We start from the raw sequence: 14,460 nt of genomic DNA, 5'->3' as shown, positions 1-14,460 counted from the left end.
CGCGATTGACTGGGGGGGTTAATTGCGCATTAGCAACTCGGCGTACGTCTGGACTGAGTGGGACGGAAGCTCACTGTAATGGACTGCAATAGACTGAGATGAGTTGGGATATTGTCACCTCAACTTTGGCAGACAAAAATGGTAATGCAACTACAGTAGCCAGTTAGTATGAGAGCTTAGTTCAGAATGGAGACGAGGGAATTGGTCGCAAACCTACAGTGAAGAAAGTCAAGGGCCTGTAGAGAGTCAAGGGCAGCGGCGTGGAGAAAAATTGGCAATAATATCAAAATACGGTAGTGCAGCTCGCCAGTGGAAGAGGTCTATCCAAACTGCCCACAAATGAAGCTGGAGGAATCGGCAAAAGCTGTCATTCAGAGCAACTCCGAAGCTGAGTCTGAAGGCCATTATTCTGCCTAGATTCACCGCCTGTTTACTGCGTGGAGATACATTGGTGATCACGTGAAAAGACGGGAAGACGGGAAGTACGAGTATTGAAAGAGAAGGGCATGCATTCTTCAAAGCTCAGGACAACATTGAACAGTACACATCTAGATTCTTCCCTTTTAGCTCATTTAATTGATGCTCGCAGGTTCCAGAGTACTCGATTGTATTATAAAAAAGATATCGAAATTCCTTTTGAAAGTGACCAAAAAAAAAAAAAAAAACCATGCAAGTCCTACGCCGAATTCTCATAATACCGTAAATGATTCCCCCAAAGTACACTTAGTAGGCCCACATACACTTGTACGCCATCAGCCGGGGACCAAGTCGATCATACTCCAGCCTTCCGATCCAACTGTCGTTCGTACCGGTCAGTTTGCCGAAAATACTGGCTCCCTTCCATACAACAACCTGGGGATCGAGGTCTCTGGGCGGTGTCCCGATCATGATCTCCTTTGAGAAGCCAGGGCGGAGAGCCTGCAGGCGCTCTTCCAAGAAGAGATGGAACCCGCTAGTCAAACTGCCTCCACCGACGACCATGATACCGCCGATGAAATCCCGCATCTTCTTCTCGTCTGAGCGAGACGCGTGCGCAATGGAGGTCAGGATAGCGTTGTCCAGACCAAACACGGGCATGATATCGTCACGGTCTTCGACCGCAGGAGGGCGGGGAGCCTGGGCTACAGCGGCCGTGGCAGCGGGGGTGCTTGTCCCTCCTGCTTGAGGCGTCCCTGTGTTCTCCGGTCCCGGAGAACCAGCGACGGAAGATCGAGGTGTGCCCTCCATGTCTTGGACTTTGCTCAAAGTGTTGGGGTGTTGAGGGCGGCTTGGTGTGGCCTGAGCATCGGGCGCCGCCGAGTGAGACTCGCCATTCGTCTTGCCATGAGAGGGGAGGGCAGGGGCCATGGCAGTCAAGATCTCTGATTGGGCTGCAGAAGTAGGATCATTAGGTGATCCATCATAGATGTCAACAGAGCGATCGATCAAGGTCCGTCTCCCGATAATTTTGTCAGAGTTGTCGAAAATATCAGGCTCAAAAACACCCATTGGCGCTAAGTGAACTTCGTCAAAAGCCTTGAAAGTATACTTTCGTGTGTCTTGGCCTGCCACACGAAGGTGGAAGTCAAAGACTTGTGGAGAAACGCTGGCTTCATTCATGGTGCAGATGTTCTTCTTAAGCTCTTCGGCCAGAAGGAAGTCATGTCTACGCCATAGGTTGATGTCGGCATAGGGGAAATGATCGTGCAGCATCATCTTGACAAACGTTTCGGTCACGTCTTGGCCACCATATTTCAGGTTCACTCGGGAGTTCTCAATGCACATGCCTTCTTCCACACAGCAGATCGAAGTCTTCTGAGCTCCAATATCGACGACGCATGCCGAGGTGAAGCCGGCACCAAAGGTGGCTGCCAGACTCTCTTGGATGAAACACACCCGAGCGAAAGCAAACTCTCTCATCAACATATCCAAGACCTGGGTGACATAGGACTTGTCGTAAAGATCTGGGATGACGAACACACACGAATACTGGGTCCAGTCCTTCTTGCTTGTCAAGCGCAGTTGATTCTTGATCGCATCTTCCACGATCAATGAAATATCCAGGAAGAGCGACCTCTTGCTTGTGTAGTCTTTCTCATTGCACCAACCATTCCGGATTGGCCAATACAGCTTGTATCGAGGTTTTGAATAATCCGGTACCCGTAGGGCCGGCTGCCCAACAATATACTCTGGAGGAGGACTAGAGAGCTCGGTCCATTCGGCACGCATAGGATCATTGTGTTCCGAGATAATTTCCGGCACAGTTCTGCGGTTATAGTTGACGACCATCTCCTTGGAGTTTGGAAGCATTCTTCGCTTGTTCTGTCGCATGTGAACCTTCAAATCCGCAGACATCCGATTGAAATGAGACGACCACTGCGAAAGTATTAGTATAGAGTTATCCCAGTAGTATCGAAATCAACATACTTCAGGTCCGAAGGCTTTTTCGGGCTCCATTTCAGAGCCATCATCGTGTTTAAACCTCTTGGGCTTAGGTTCATCATAGTCTTCTGACTCGTTGGTGGCTGCTTTCCTCGCAATCACCATTGGCAAGGTCTTCGGCAGTGCGTCACTGGCAAGTCCAATCCGGAGGTTCTGACTGCCCATGTGAATGACAATGACCTTGGAGCCAGCCATCTCAGCTGGGGTCTCCTCCGCATCCTCCATCTGCGCGTCGCCATCTGCTTCACCCTCGCCTTCCGCGGTCTCGGTCTTTGCCATAGCGAGGGCACGGTCATGGTCCTTCGCTTTCTTGGTCATCTTTGTCCTTGCTTCCTCGTTTTGGAGTCGAAATGCGAGGCTTTGGTCATCTCGTTTCAGGTAGTCACTGCATAGCGTCAATCAGCATTGATGTTCCCAACTAAGACCATGCAATATATATTGGCCTGGATATGCGTACGTGTAGTAGTTCTTCTGGTTGATTGCTGGAATCTGCGGCCAGCTGGATAACTCCATGTTATTGTCGGTCCGCTCCAGGCCTATATCAAGTATTAGCTGCTCTGTTGTTGATGACTGTATTTTTCACAAGCTATGTCAGAGTGTCTTACCCTCATCCCGGAGGGCCTTGCCCGACTTCTTTCCAACCATGATGGTATCGGGTTGTGGTCGGCTGTCTTGAATAGAGACTAATCGCGGCAAATCTAGGGAGTGCGCCGGAGGTGATTGCAGTTCCCTGATTGCGCTTTAGGTCGTGACAAACAGTCCTGTATAATGCGATAAAAGGGAACAAGCCCAGAATATAACAGAGGGAAAGAGACAATGGGGGTTTTCTAAATGAGGAGCTCAATCCCGCAAGACGATGATCCCCCGATTGACCGCCCACACCGCACAGGCCGATCGGCCAAAGAACATCAAGGTGGTTGCCACCAGTGCCTTCTTCTCTTTCACCTCTATCTCATCTACTTGTACCATAACCCCTAGCGAGTTTGTCTCATTCCACTCAATCCATACCACTTACGCGCCCCTCAACCTATCCTCCTCGGCCCCGTACTTGTCCGGACAACCTGTGAACAGTGTACAACGCGCCCAGTTAAATCATACACACGATGGGAGGTTCACTATCGCGTATCTGGTCCCTGCTCTGGTCCAAGAAGGAGATCCGCATCCTGATTCTAGGACTTGTATGTTGTGCCTTACTGCGTCCCACGCGGGGAAACCAGGGTCCCACTAGTGTGACAAAGACTGAAACTAATTAACATTTATTGGGATATAGGATAACGCTGGAAAGACCACTTTGCTGTACAGACTCAAGGTAAGATATCATGGCTTTGAAACTTTGGTTTTCTGTCGCATTTGAGTGAGATTCGCGAGCTGACACCTTGCGCCCACAGATCGGAGAGGTCGTCACTACGATACCTACAATTGGTTTCAACGTCGAATCGGTCACTTATAAGAACCTCAATCTCAATGTCTGGGTATGTTCTACCCAGCTCTAAGCTCATTCTGGCCATACCTAATATCCCTGGGTTGTAGGATCTTGGTGGCCAAACTTCTATCCGCCCATACTGGCGATGCTACTACGCGAACACCGCCGCAGTGGTCTTCGTCATCGACTCCACAGATATTGAGCGATTAGGGACCGCGGCAGATGAATTAGCAGCCATGCTGAATGAGGAGGAACTTCAGGACGCGGCATTGCTGGTGTTTGCCAACAAGCAAGATCAACCCGGTGCCAAGGGCGCAGGCGAGATCTCAGAGGCTTTGAAGCTAGGAGAGTTGCGTGACCGGAACTGGAGTATTGTCGCCTGCTCTGCCATTGATGGCAAGGGTATTAATGAGGGAATGGATTGGCTGGTGGTTCGTTTCTCTTCCCAATGCAATCTGCTAGGTCCTCAAAACTAACTATGCCTCTACGTGCAGCAAACAATCCAGTCCGAGAATGCATGATTTTCTGGCGTTTCTATGTCGGGTTTAGAATTTCATCTTTGATACCTTGGTCTTTGAGTTTCTCGCACAACTCGAAGGCCTTCAGCTGCATTCGGAGTGCTGTACCACTTCTTCCCTTCGACTCTGCCTCACAGAGTCCTTGTCTTATATCCCTTCATGATTCCGATGTCAGACCTGCGGCTTACACATAATTGTTTAATTGAATTATTGACGCTGAATTGTAAAAGAGAAGAAAGAGAAGTGTCAGGTTTATTCTATCTGAGTCCGTAACTATTATTGATATCTCTCCGGTCTGACCTGCCTAACCTGCCCAAACGCGAGATCCTTCCAGGTGTCCCAGTTGATCTTGGCATCTGCTGTTTCTGCTTATCTTTGCATCCTCCAGACGTCGCCTGTGCACACCCCCGCATTGCGATACGACTAATACCGATCAGATCAAGGTCTCAACTACTGATTCAAGAGTGTCCTCAAAAGGATTCATTTACTTCCTCCAGTGATCTCGAATATCCATAGAACCAGGAACATGTCCCTCTCCCCAATCCCTTTGATTCAAATCGCTGCTGTTATCGCATCCAGTACTTCTGATACCGTCAAGGTGGGGATCAAGAGCAATCGCCTGGTGCCAAGACCAGGAAAAGGCGAGATCCTCGTCAAGCTCGAGTTTTCTGGGGTATGTCACTCGGATCTTCACAGCATCCGTGGCGACACGCCCATGTTGACTGATGTCGCGGGTCATGAAGGCGTTGGGAAAGTAGTCAAGGGTAAGAGCTATCGCTGTATCACGTTGAATACGGCTCGGGATTCAGAAAGTATACCAAACTGACATTTTCGTTATCCTTAGTCGGACCCGGAGTTGACGAGAAGCAATGGATGGGAACGCGGGTTGGTATCAGGTCTGTCTCCTTCATCGCAAAGTGGTGGTCCGGTTGAAGTTATATTGACGCTGGATGTATTTCCACTATTAGATGGCTCTACAGCTCTTGTCGCCAGTGTGAAATCTGTGACATCAACCATACCGTATGCCCTTATCAGAAGAATGCTGGCGCAGTAAGTTGTCCATCACCTCAAATTATGTGTCTCCCGCCATTTCTTCCGTTACTGATTACATTGATGGTTTCCAGAATGTACCTGGAACCTTCCAACGTAAGTGTTTTACTTATCAGAGCAGTCATCCAGCCCAGTCGAGCACTTCTAATGTCATCTCCCAGAGTATATTGTCAGTCCAGCACTCCATGTGACAAGGATTCCGGAGCAGCTTTCACCAGATAGTGCCGCACCACTTCTATGCGGTATGTGTTTCCGATATATATTTCGCCAGTACAAATGCTAATCCCTATCTCCAGCTGGAATTGCGATGTACTCTTCTATCATGAAGACCAAGACTCGCCCGGGAGACTACCTTGCCATTCTTGGTGCTGGAGGTGGCCTTGGTCATATGTACATTCCCTACCCAGGTTTTGATGACTGGACGCTCTTTTTCTAATGAAGGTGTCTCTCACAGGGGAATTCAAATTGCAGCTAAAAAGGGCCTTAAGGTCATTGCGATTGACAGGTATTTGACATTTCAAGTTGAACCTTTCTGTCACCTTTATAACAGGCTAACCTGATTGTGCTTCCAAAGCGGGGATAAGAAAAAGCAACTATGCCTTTCGCTTGGGGCTACGGAATTCCTGGACTACCGAGAAGTCAACATTGTCCAGGCAGTCAAAGCCAAGACAACCTTCGGTGTACATGCTGTGATCTGCACCGCCAACGGCGAGCGAGCATACGAACAAAGCATGCAGATGTTGCGTCCTTTTGGCACACTGGTCTGCGTCGGTATTCCCAACGAGCCATTCAAGCTGCCAGCTACACCATTCGATATGATTGTCAAAGGTGGGTTCTCTGGTACTTGTGCATTCAAAGCATGAACCGGTCTGACCAACTATTACAGGTCTTACCATTGTCGGAAACTCCGCGGGAACGGCGGATGAGATGGATGAGATGTTGGCTATGGCCGTGGCTGGCGATGTGAAGGCACATATTGAAGTCTTTGGGTTGGACGATATCAATGACGTGTTGGACCGTCTGGAGCGCTCGGAGATTGATGGCAGAGTTGTCTTGAGGATTCCTCAATAGGTGCGATAGTTGGCACTTCCGGGTCCTTCCTTTCCTTGATAGGTTCTAGCCTTAAATTGCATGGTTGCCAGCATTATTAGGCCTTGGATTTTCTAGGCGGGCATATATTCCTTTGCCTTCTTTTTCACATGTTCCAGCAATGTTCTTCCGGAGCTGGTGTCGTATTTTGCACTTAACATGTCCACGGCAACTAATATATATATTTGCGGACAGTGCATTACCAACTATTTTGATTTCAGTCCAAACTTGGTTGTGTTGACGAATGCCTATCCGAATTCCGAAAAAGAAAAGATCGTTACCCCAAAACCTGCAACCTTTTTTTCCCAAAAAAAAAAAAAAAAAAGAATCTAGCCAATTTAGCCTTGGAAGACTCTAGCAGATGGCAAAAGGAAAGAATCATGGTTCCAGAGGGGGTAACCCTCGACTTTGGCGATATTAGCACCACACCCTAACCAACTGAGTTATGGAACCTGTTTTGTTCTGTCGTCTTGAGCTAAAGAGTGAATGATAAGGGAAACCGTCCGATGTGCCTGGGGCCGTGGGAATACTCCACCGTCGGTAAAATGGCAAGTTAGGGCAGGATATTACAGCCTGGCAACTCTAGTCGTCAAGTTGCATAGAATGTAAGCCAATAGCCATCGGTATATGTCGTTAATGATTAGTTCCCCAAAATACAAAAGACGTTCATGTGGTAGTATATTCATCGCATATGGACGCTGATAGGTAGCCGTTTTGGGACTAGCGAGGACGACTAGGTGGATCACGCACACTTCCCTTACGATTCACATTTTCACTCGACAAACACAATAAGACGGGTTCCATAACTCAGTTGGTTAGAGTGTGGTGCTAATAACGCCAAAGTCGAGGGTTCGACCCCCTCTGGAACCATCATCCGACTGTCCAGGTTAACCTGGTCATTCGTTTTTTTGGCTCTCAGCAGATATCCTTGCATAACTAGCCCTCTTTCAATTTTTGTTTTATAGGTCTACGGAGAACCGGACCTTCCCTGGTTACCTAATTAACATAGCTGGAATGCACATGAATAGTTGTATTCAGATATTGAAGATAAGTAGGGGATATACATAGTTAGGAATCGACTGGCTCATGTAAGGTCATGGATAACTATATCCTCTTCCAATGGGCATATTCTGAATCGAAGTAAAAATGAAATAACCAAAGCCATTTTTCGCCAGCACATTCTTATTCCACTTACATCATCATGTCAGACTATGCTGTCTAGGAGGTTTGGGAAGACATATTCTGTGTTGAGGAATCGAGCACTAAGCCCAATACGAGCTCGCGATGATGAAGAGAAGATAACCAGTCAATAAGTTTCGTTCATTCTGCATATAAAGCCTAGACATCATTCGAGATATAATGCTCCGAAGCACCTTGTAATCGTCAATAATCATCAAAATCATTAAGACGAAGAAATGAAGTAGACAGAGTTCAGGTGAACATTCGATGGTATTGTAAGGGTACCGCCTACAAGATATTAATTCTGCGGGACATATGCACACCGCCCGGATTGTGCAGCAAAGAACCCGAATCCGCCCTCGAGAACTGCAAGGGATGTGCGAGAACCTCGGATCGTGCTCAATTGCAATTGTAAGTATTTGATTAGGTGGATATTGCTCCCCTGTATACCGTCCCAATTGGCTAGTTTCCAATGCGGGTCGATTGGAGCTTGACTAGCTCCACGGCCCCAGTCACAATACACTATCAATCGCAAGTACTAATCGCCGTATAGGTTCGATCGGGCGTTGCTCCGCCGGCGAAGATAAATAGCTCCACACGCAGTAAAAATGGCTTGTAACTCCGCAACAATGGCCTGGAGAGCCAGCGTCCGGGCTCGTGCCCTTCCTACCTGCCGTTTGACCCAACGGCCGTCGGCATTTCCCCCGAAACGGACCCAGCGCTACCCCGGTGCTTCGAGATATGCTTCGGACTCAGCTCCACCTGCACCCTCCGAGGCAGCCAAGGAGACCGCGAAGGATGCTACAAAGGAGGCCACCAAGGAAATCCCCCGAAAAGCGGGCCGTGGCTCCAAGAAGGCCTTGTACGGTGCCTCATTGGCCTTGACTCTGCTAGTGGGCTACATCTATGGAACCGACACCAGAGCCAGTATCCACAGATACGGCGTTGTGCCCTTGATCCGCCTCCTGTGGCCCGACGCGGAGGATGCGCACCACATCGGTGTTGAGAACCTGAAGATGCTCTACCAGTATGGTCTTCACCCGCGCGAGCGTGGCGAGCCGGATCGTGATGGTGCCCTGGCAACGGAGGTAATGGCATTCAAAATCCGTCGATAGCCAATCACTGACGAGGTCCGATACCAGGTCTTTGGATACACCCTCTCCAACCCCATCGGTATCTCCGCCGGTCTGGACAAGCACGCCGACGTCCCCGACGCACTGTTCGACGTCGGCCCCGCCATCGTGGAGGTAGGCGGCACCACCCCTCTGCCACAGGAAGGCAACCCGAAGCCACGAGTGTTCCGACTGCCCTCTCAACACGCCATGATCAACCGTTACGGTCTCAACTCCAAGGGCGCCGACCACATGGCCAAGGTGCTGAAGCAGCGCGTAGCTGACTTCGCCTACGCCGCCGGATTCGGCATGCACGAGGAATCCGAGCAGCGTGTCTTGGATGGCGAAGCCAACGTCCCGCCCGGAAGTCTGGTCCCCGGCAAGCTTCTCGCGGTGCAAGTTGCCAAGAACAAGCTCACACCCGACGGAGACATCGAAGCCATCAAGCGCGACTACGTCTACTGCGTTGACCGAGTAGCGCGGTACGCCGATATCCTCATCGTGAACGTCTCTAGCCCCAACACCCCCGGCCTGCGCGACCTCCAAGCCGCCGCTCCCCTCACAGCAATCCTGACGGCGGTCGTCGCCTCAGCCAAGAACGTCGAGCGCAAGACCAAACCCTACGTCATGGTCAAGGTAAGCCCGGATGAGGACTCTAACGAGCAGATCTCCGGCATCTGCGAGGCTGTCTGGAACTCCGGCGTCGACGGCGTCATCGTCGGCAACACTACCAACCGTCGACCCAACCCCGTGCCTAAGGGCTTTGTCCTCCCCGAAGAGGAACAGAAGACCCTGAAAGAAACCGGCGGTTACTCCGGCCCCCAGCTGTTCGACCGCTCCGTTGCGCTCGTCGCCCGTTACCGCGCCCTGCTTGACCAGGGACCCCCTTCTGCGGTAGACTCGGATAAGTCTGTCGAGAAGGCGTCTGAGCTTCCGCGTAAGGTTATCTTTGCTTCTGGCGGTATAACTACTGGTAAGGAGGCGCGTGAGGCGCTCAAGGCCGGTGCTTCGGTTGCTATGATGTACACTGGTGTTGTCTACGGTGGTATTGGCACTGTCACGCGTGTCAAGCAGGAGCTGCGCGAGGAGCTGCAGAAGAAATAAGCGGAGAGCGGACTATGGATTTTCTTTCTTATTCTTCTCATTCGGTCTTTGATAGATCCTGTAAATAACGTGGATATGAACAAGCAAAGTGATATTCTGCATTCCTTGCTTCCCCTTATTCGTAGTCGGTTTGTACGTCGTGGTCAACCCATTTTCTGCTGACAAGTCCCATCCTGATGAGAAGAAGATCCACTACCCTGGTACTCCATCGGCGATAGAATCGTGTGGACTATTTTTATGAGTCCAGCAAATTCTTCCTATGAAAACCGATATTCAATCACTCATAGGTGCAGAGTGTCTTCACTTCGGATGCCGAAGGTGAATTCATGGACACTCTTCCAAGGGACTTTTAATTCTCCTGCGGCTTTGAGCCTGTGGGGTGCTTGGATCGGTACACATAAGATCGAAGTCAGGTACTCCAGCGGTACGGCAGCCGTACAGTTTTGAAATCAGCAAATGCTATAGGTCGCTGCTGGGACTCCAGGACTGCTCCAACAACCTGCCCCACCGATTGTTGAAAGCGGCCCTGGAGGCCTTTTTCGTCACCGACGAAGACGCTCTCTTCGTGAACATCGCTAGACGCAAGCTGGCGATCCACGTTCTTCCTTGACGATGGTTGATTCACGTAGAAGTCGTGGACATCGAGAAGGGAATTCTGCCACTCCTGTAACAGCCCAAATAAACCTGGTCCTAGTTAAAGCAGAGGAGCTTGTGCGATCCTCACCGGTCAGCAAGGAAGGGAGAGCAGTGCACAGAGCATGTACTTCGCCGTTAGGTTGACCATTGTGCAGATCAGAGGTAATGTGAGGGGATGACAGGAGATGAGAGGTAAAAGGAAGCCTCACAAGTCTGGAGATTGTTGATATATTGCCGTGTCAAGTCCTCTAGTTCGATCCCTCGCTGCTAGGAGTGATATCGCCACGAAGCACTCCTCTCACTTGCTGTAGATTTACGGTCAAAGAACGACGTGGCATATCGGCAACCACGGTGATTTCTTTCGAGGGTTTGGATGGCTGGTTGGGACAGATCTAGGACGACAAGCCATTGGGTCGTTGGCTTCCCTGATAGGCTTCCCTGATACTGACTTGGGGGACTGCTCTGCTCTGCATCGTATTGCAGCAACGGCGCCTCCCTGAGCCTTTTGTCCGCATAGGCGGCAAGTTTATCCTCAACTGAACCATGGTAGGCGATCCGGGCGTGACTATAGTATAAGCGAAATAGTGGAATCTTTCAAGCGAAGGAAGATGCAAAATGGTCTTTACCATTCCTTGTGGGTCGGTAGGCTTGTTCTGAACCCCGCCGCTCAAAGGAGGCGACAATATTAGAAGGCTTTGGACGGTTGTTGGCAGCAAAACGGGAGAAGTGCTGAACGACGCAGCCGTCTGGAAGATTGCTCATAATAGAAGATGAAGAAGAGGCTGGTGTCTTCTTTGGTGTCTTTTTGGTATCTTCATGGGTGGTAATTGGGCCATTTAACACAGCCAATCCAGGCTGACACCGCGCAAGCCATCAAAGAAATGGACATTTCTCGGATCCAACCCATGCTTCCTTCGGAACAGGCTGTTGGGGAATATTTCTGGAAATATCGACAGCCGTATTGTCATTCACGTGGCAGACGAATCCAGTGGACTCGTGGCCCAGCTCGACACTCGACACCTCGGCCAAGGAGTCGATGGGCAAGGGCGCGGCAATCGCCTGTGCATCCTCGACCCGAGCACGAGCCAAAGTCACTCGAGTGCTGGCAGGGGTTTAGTGCAGTCGTTGATCTGATAGGCTGTGGTATACTGCCATCATCAAAGCGTCTACTCGACACCGGGACTTTGCTTCGGTAAAGACAGAAAGCTCGGTTAAAAAAGCTTTAAAAGTCATTTGAGAGGTAAATCTCTGATTTGATTCGTGTAACTTTGAATCTTCCCTGGATCTTTTCTGGGTCTTTTGGATCTTAGTGTTGTAGCGGGTTGTTGGACCTTACAACAATAGGTAGATTCCAACCTTGGAAAGTCCACGGTTTACGGCCCCTTTAAAATCAGGCACAGATCAGGCATCAACTCTCAAAAGCATTTAACGCTCTGCACATTCGCAGGGATTATATGCATAAGCAACGACCGAGTGAGGCAGTACCGAAATTAATAAAAAAAAAACTTGGAATTGAGAAGTGTCGGTAAGGACAATGCGACCTACATACATGTAGGAATATCCAAAATAGCTCGGATTACTCGATCAGTGCAGAATGGAGCTCGAGAATCCACCACGAACCCACATAGAACAAGTGGACATAGCTCCACGGCCTATTGAAGGTAGAAGCTAAAAAGCTTTAAAAGTCATCTGAGAGGTAAATCTCTGATCCGCCTCGTGACGGGCTGAGAAAACCGGGGAAGTTCAGTGGAGCTGCCGGATTCCCCCAGATAGGCTTCCCGAGACCCCAGCCGGTTGAGATGCCCACTTTTTTCGGATCCCGTGAGCTTTTGTCTAGATGCGTCTGTTTTTCGCTGTTGAAGTTGAAGCTGTGTTATGTATTATTCCGTATAACAATGACGAGGAACCGTATAGTGCGAAACACAATACCGTATGTATAATTGTATAGACACACCAAGGTGTCAAGGTGTCAACTTTGGTGTCAAAGCAACCTTCCAAGGTTGGAAGGATACTAGTACGGGTGCGTAAGCATGTAGCGCAAACGCAACCCAATACAGCATCACTTCAGAGCCAACGTCTCCTCCACCTCACGAACAACCTCCCTGACACCTCGAATTTCATGCGCGAACCTGCCCAAAAACATCCCATCAACAGCTTGACCGAGCCCACCCCTCCCCCCAAAGACCCGGCCCCGCACTGCCCCCATACAAGACCCGCGCCGTACCCGCCCGAGCACCAATAACAGCACGGATACCCTGCACAACAGCAGCGACATGATCAACACCCGCCGGCTTCGGCTGGCCAATAGCCCAAACAGGCTCGTAGGCGAAGATAACGGGCGCGTCGTCGGGAATAGCAGCCAAGACTGCGCGCACCAGCACCGCGCACTCAGTCACAGCCTGCCCGACTGCTTGCGAGGCGATGGGGCCGGGGCTTGTGACTTCGCCGACGCAGACGAGCGGGACCATGTGCTGGGCGCAGGCTGCGGCTGCTTTTCGGGCGGTTTGGTCGTCTGTTTCGTTGAAGATGGCGCGGCGTTCGGCGTGGCCTAGTTCGACGATACTGCAGCCCAGTGCGCGGATTGAGGCTGGGGATACTTCGCCTGTGTAGGCGCCTTGGGGTTCCCAGAAGCAGTCTTGTGCGCCGAGGAGGAAGGGTGGTTGGGATGGTGAGGTGTTTGGGAGGCTGGCCGAGTACTCTTTTAGGATTTGGGAGCAGGGCCAGATGGTTAGGAAGTCGGGGATTAGAGCTAGGAGGAGTTTGTCTCGGTTTGCTGGGTTGACGATCTCGTTGGATGGGTTGAGGAGGTCGCGGAGGTAGGTGAGAGTGCGGTCTGGGGTGAAGTACATCTTTAGAGAGATGAGGAGGAGCTTCTCCGGGAGGATTGGGTAAGGGGACGCCATGGTGGTGGTCGTGGTGGTGATGGGATGGGTGATGGGTGATGGGAAAGTAGTGTGATTGTCCGGGTGTTTGGGGGATCTAGCGTTCCCGTCTCGGAGACGTTTGGGGTACTCGGATAAGTTGCTTTGGAAAGTTGAAGCGAGAATTCCAAGTATTTCCAAGTATTTCCAAGTGATTTTGACTTGGGAAAGGTAACTAAATTCCATGTCAATGCGCTGCATTAGCGGGATTTTTACGTTAGATGTTCCGATTGCCCCGTCAAGTTTAGTGCGAAATGAGAGTCTGCACTATGTGCTATGTACTATGTACGGGGTACGCGACGTCACATCAGGCCAGGGGGTATACAAAGTAAAAAAGACCACCCGGAGTACTCAATGCCGGGGGTCCAATGAATCTGAGGCCAAGGGAAGTCAATATAGTATCAATTACTCTGTACCCCGGACACAATAGAAAGAAAGAAACTATTCCGAGTATCGCTATCGCTTTAAACTTTTGCCTACACCTTTGTACATTCTAAAGTATCTACTACATCTCATCTGTCTATAATATGATTAGAATACAATGGACATATAGTGCAGATCCAAACGAAAATCTGGAGTACATCATACAATAGTACCATAACACAGTAGTTCAAACCGGCGAGCCGGGCTAACTTGACCAACAACATCGGAGATGGTGGAGTGGGAAAGTGGATGCGATGACACAATGCACGTCAATTATGGGGTTCCCAAGGTTAGCGTCTGTGGGGGAATAAGTAGAGTAAGTATGTAGTACTTCAAATCTTTGGCAGAGTTATAATCAAGTGAGGCAATTCATGTTGATATCCCTGCATTCTTTTCAGGAATTAATTCAATGCCATGGAATTGGCTGAAGATAACCTTGCAAGAAGTCAATTTCAATAATTCCCCTCTTCCCGTCTGACGTCCGGGGTCATAGCCGACTGGGGTCATAGCCGTAAATTCCCTGCCTAGGTAATATACGAGGTGCCCAGGCCTTAGCCACAAAACCAATCCTGGGGTCAGGGAAA

At 50.0% G+C, this 14,460-nt stretch overlaps 5 protein-coding genes across 5 annotated transcripts; 3 read left to right on the top strand and 2 right to left on the bottom strand.

Moving 5' to 3' along the window:
* Positions 1 to 723: 723 nt before the first annotated feature.
* N7489_010032 (putative chromatin remodeling complex subunit (Arp8)) lies at positions 724 to 3,066 on the bottom strand (the record flags this gene model as incomplete). The annotated part of the gene is made up of 4 exons (XM_056715781.1): positions 724 to 2,355; positions 2,407 to 2,806; positions 2,879 to 2,957; positions 3,027 to 3,066. The coding sequence occupies 4 exons, from the start codon at positions 3,064 to 3,066 to the stop codon at positions 724 to 726; spliced, it is 2,151 nt and encodes a 716-aa protein (XP_056563403.1).
* Positions 3,067 to 3,524: 458 nt separating this feature from the next.
* N7489_010031 (ADP-ribosylation factor family protein) lies at positions 3,525 to 4,365 on the top strand (the record flags this gene model as incomplete). The annotated part of the gene is made up of 5 exons (XM_056715780.1): positions 3,525 to 3,599; positions 3,692 to 3,730; positions 3,810 to 3,893; positions 3,952 to 4,275; positions 4,339 to 4,365. The coding sequence occupies 5 exons, from the start codon at positions 3,525 to 3,527 to the stop codon at positions 4,363 to 4,365; spliced, it is 549 nt and encodes a 182-aa protein (XP_056563402.1).
* A 523-nt stretch (positions 4,366 to 4,888) lies between these two features.
* Positions 4,889 to 6,483, top strand: N7489_010030 (zinc-dependent alcohol dehydrogenase; the record flags this gene model as incomplete). Its single annotated transcript, XM_056715779.1, has 9 exons — positions 4,889 to 5,126; positions 5,207 to 5,258; positions 5,331 to 5,412; positions 5,487 to 5,508; positions 5,574 to 5,654; positions 5,709 to 5,802; positions 5,867 to 5,917; positions 5,987 to 6,240; positions 6,299 to 6,483. 9 exons carry the CDS (start codon positions 4,889 to 4,891, stop codon positions 6,481 to 6,483), a joined length of 1,059 nt encoding a protein of 352 aa, XP_056563401.1.
* A 1,826-nt stretch (positions 6,484 to 8,309) lies between these two features.
* On the top strand, positions 8,310 to 9,896 carry N7489_010029 (dihydroorotate dehydrogenase 2; the record flags this gene model as incomplete). Its single annotated transcript, XM_056715778.1, has 2 exons — positions 8,310 to 8,768; positions 8,796 to 9,896. The coding sequence occupies 2 exons, from the start codon at positions 8,310 to 8,312 to the stop codon at positions 9,894 to 9,896; spliced, it is 1,560 nt and encodes a 519-aa protein (XP_056563400.1).
* Positions 9,897 to 12,679: 2,783 nt separating this feature from the next.
* N7489_010028 (triose-phosphate isomerase) lies at positions 12,680 to 13,435 on the bottom strand (the record flags this gene model as incomplete). The annotated part of the gene is made up of 1 exon (XM_056715777.1): positions 12,680 to 13,435. One exon carries the CDS (start codon positions 13,433 to 13,435, stop codon positions 12,680 to 12,682), a length of 756 nt encoding a protein of 251 aa, XP_056563399.1.
* Positions 13,436 to 14,460: the final 1,025 nt, after the last annotated feature.

The sequence above is a fragment of the Penicillium chrysogenum genome (genome assembly GCF_028827035.1).
Source record: "Penicillium chrysogenum strain IBT 35668 chromosome Unknown utg000005l_segment0_segment0, whole genome shotgun sequence".
NCBI lineage: Eukaryota > Fungi > Ascomycota > Eurotiomycetes > Eurotiales > Aspergillaceae > Penicillium > Penicillium chrysogenum.
Note: the sequence above shows the minus strand (reverse complement) of the source record. Positions and strands in the feature narration are given on the sequence as shown.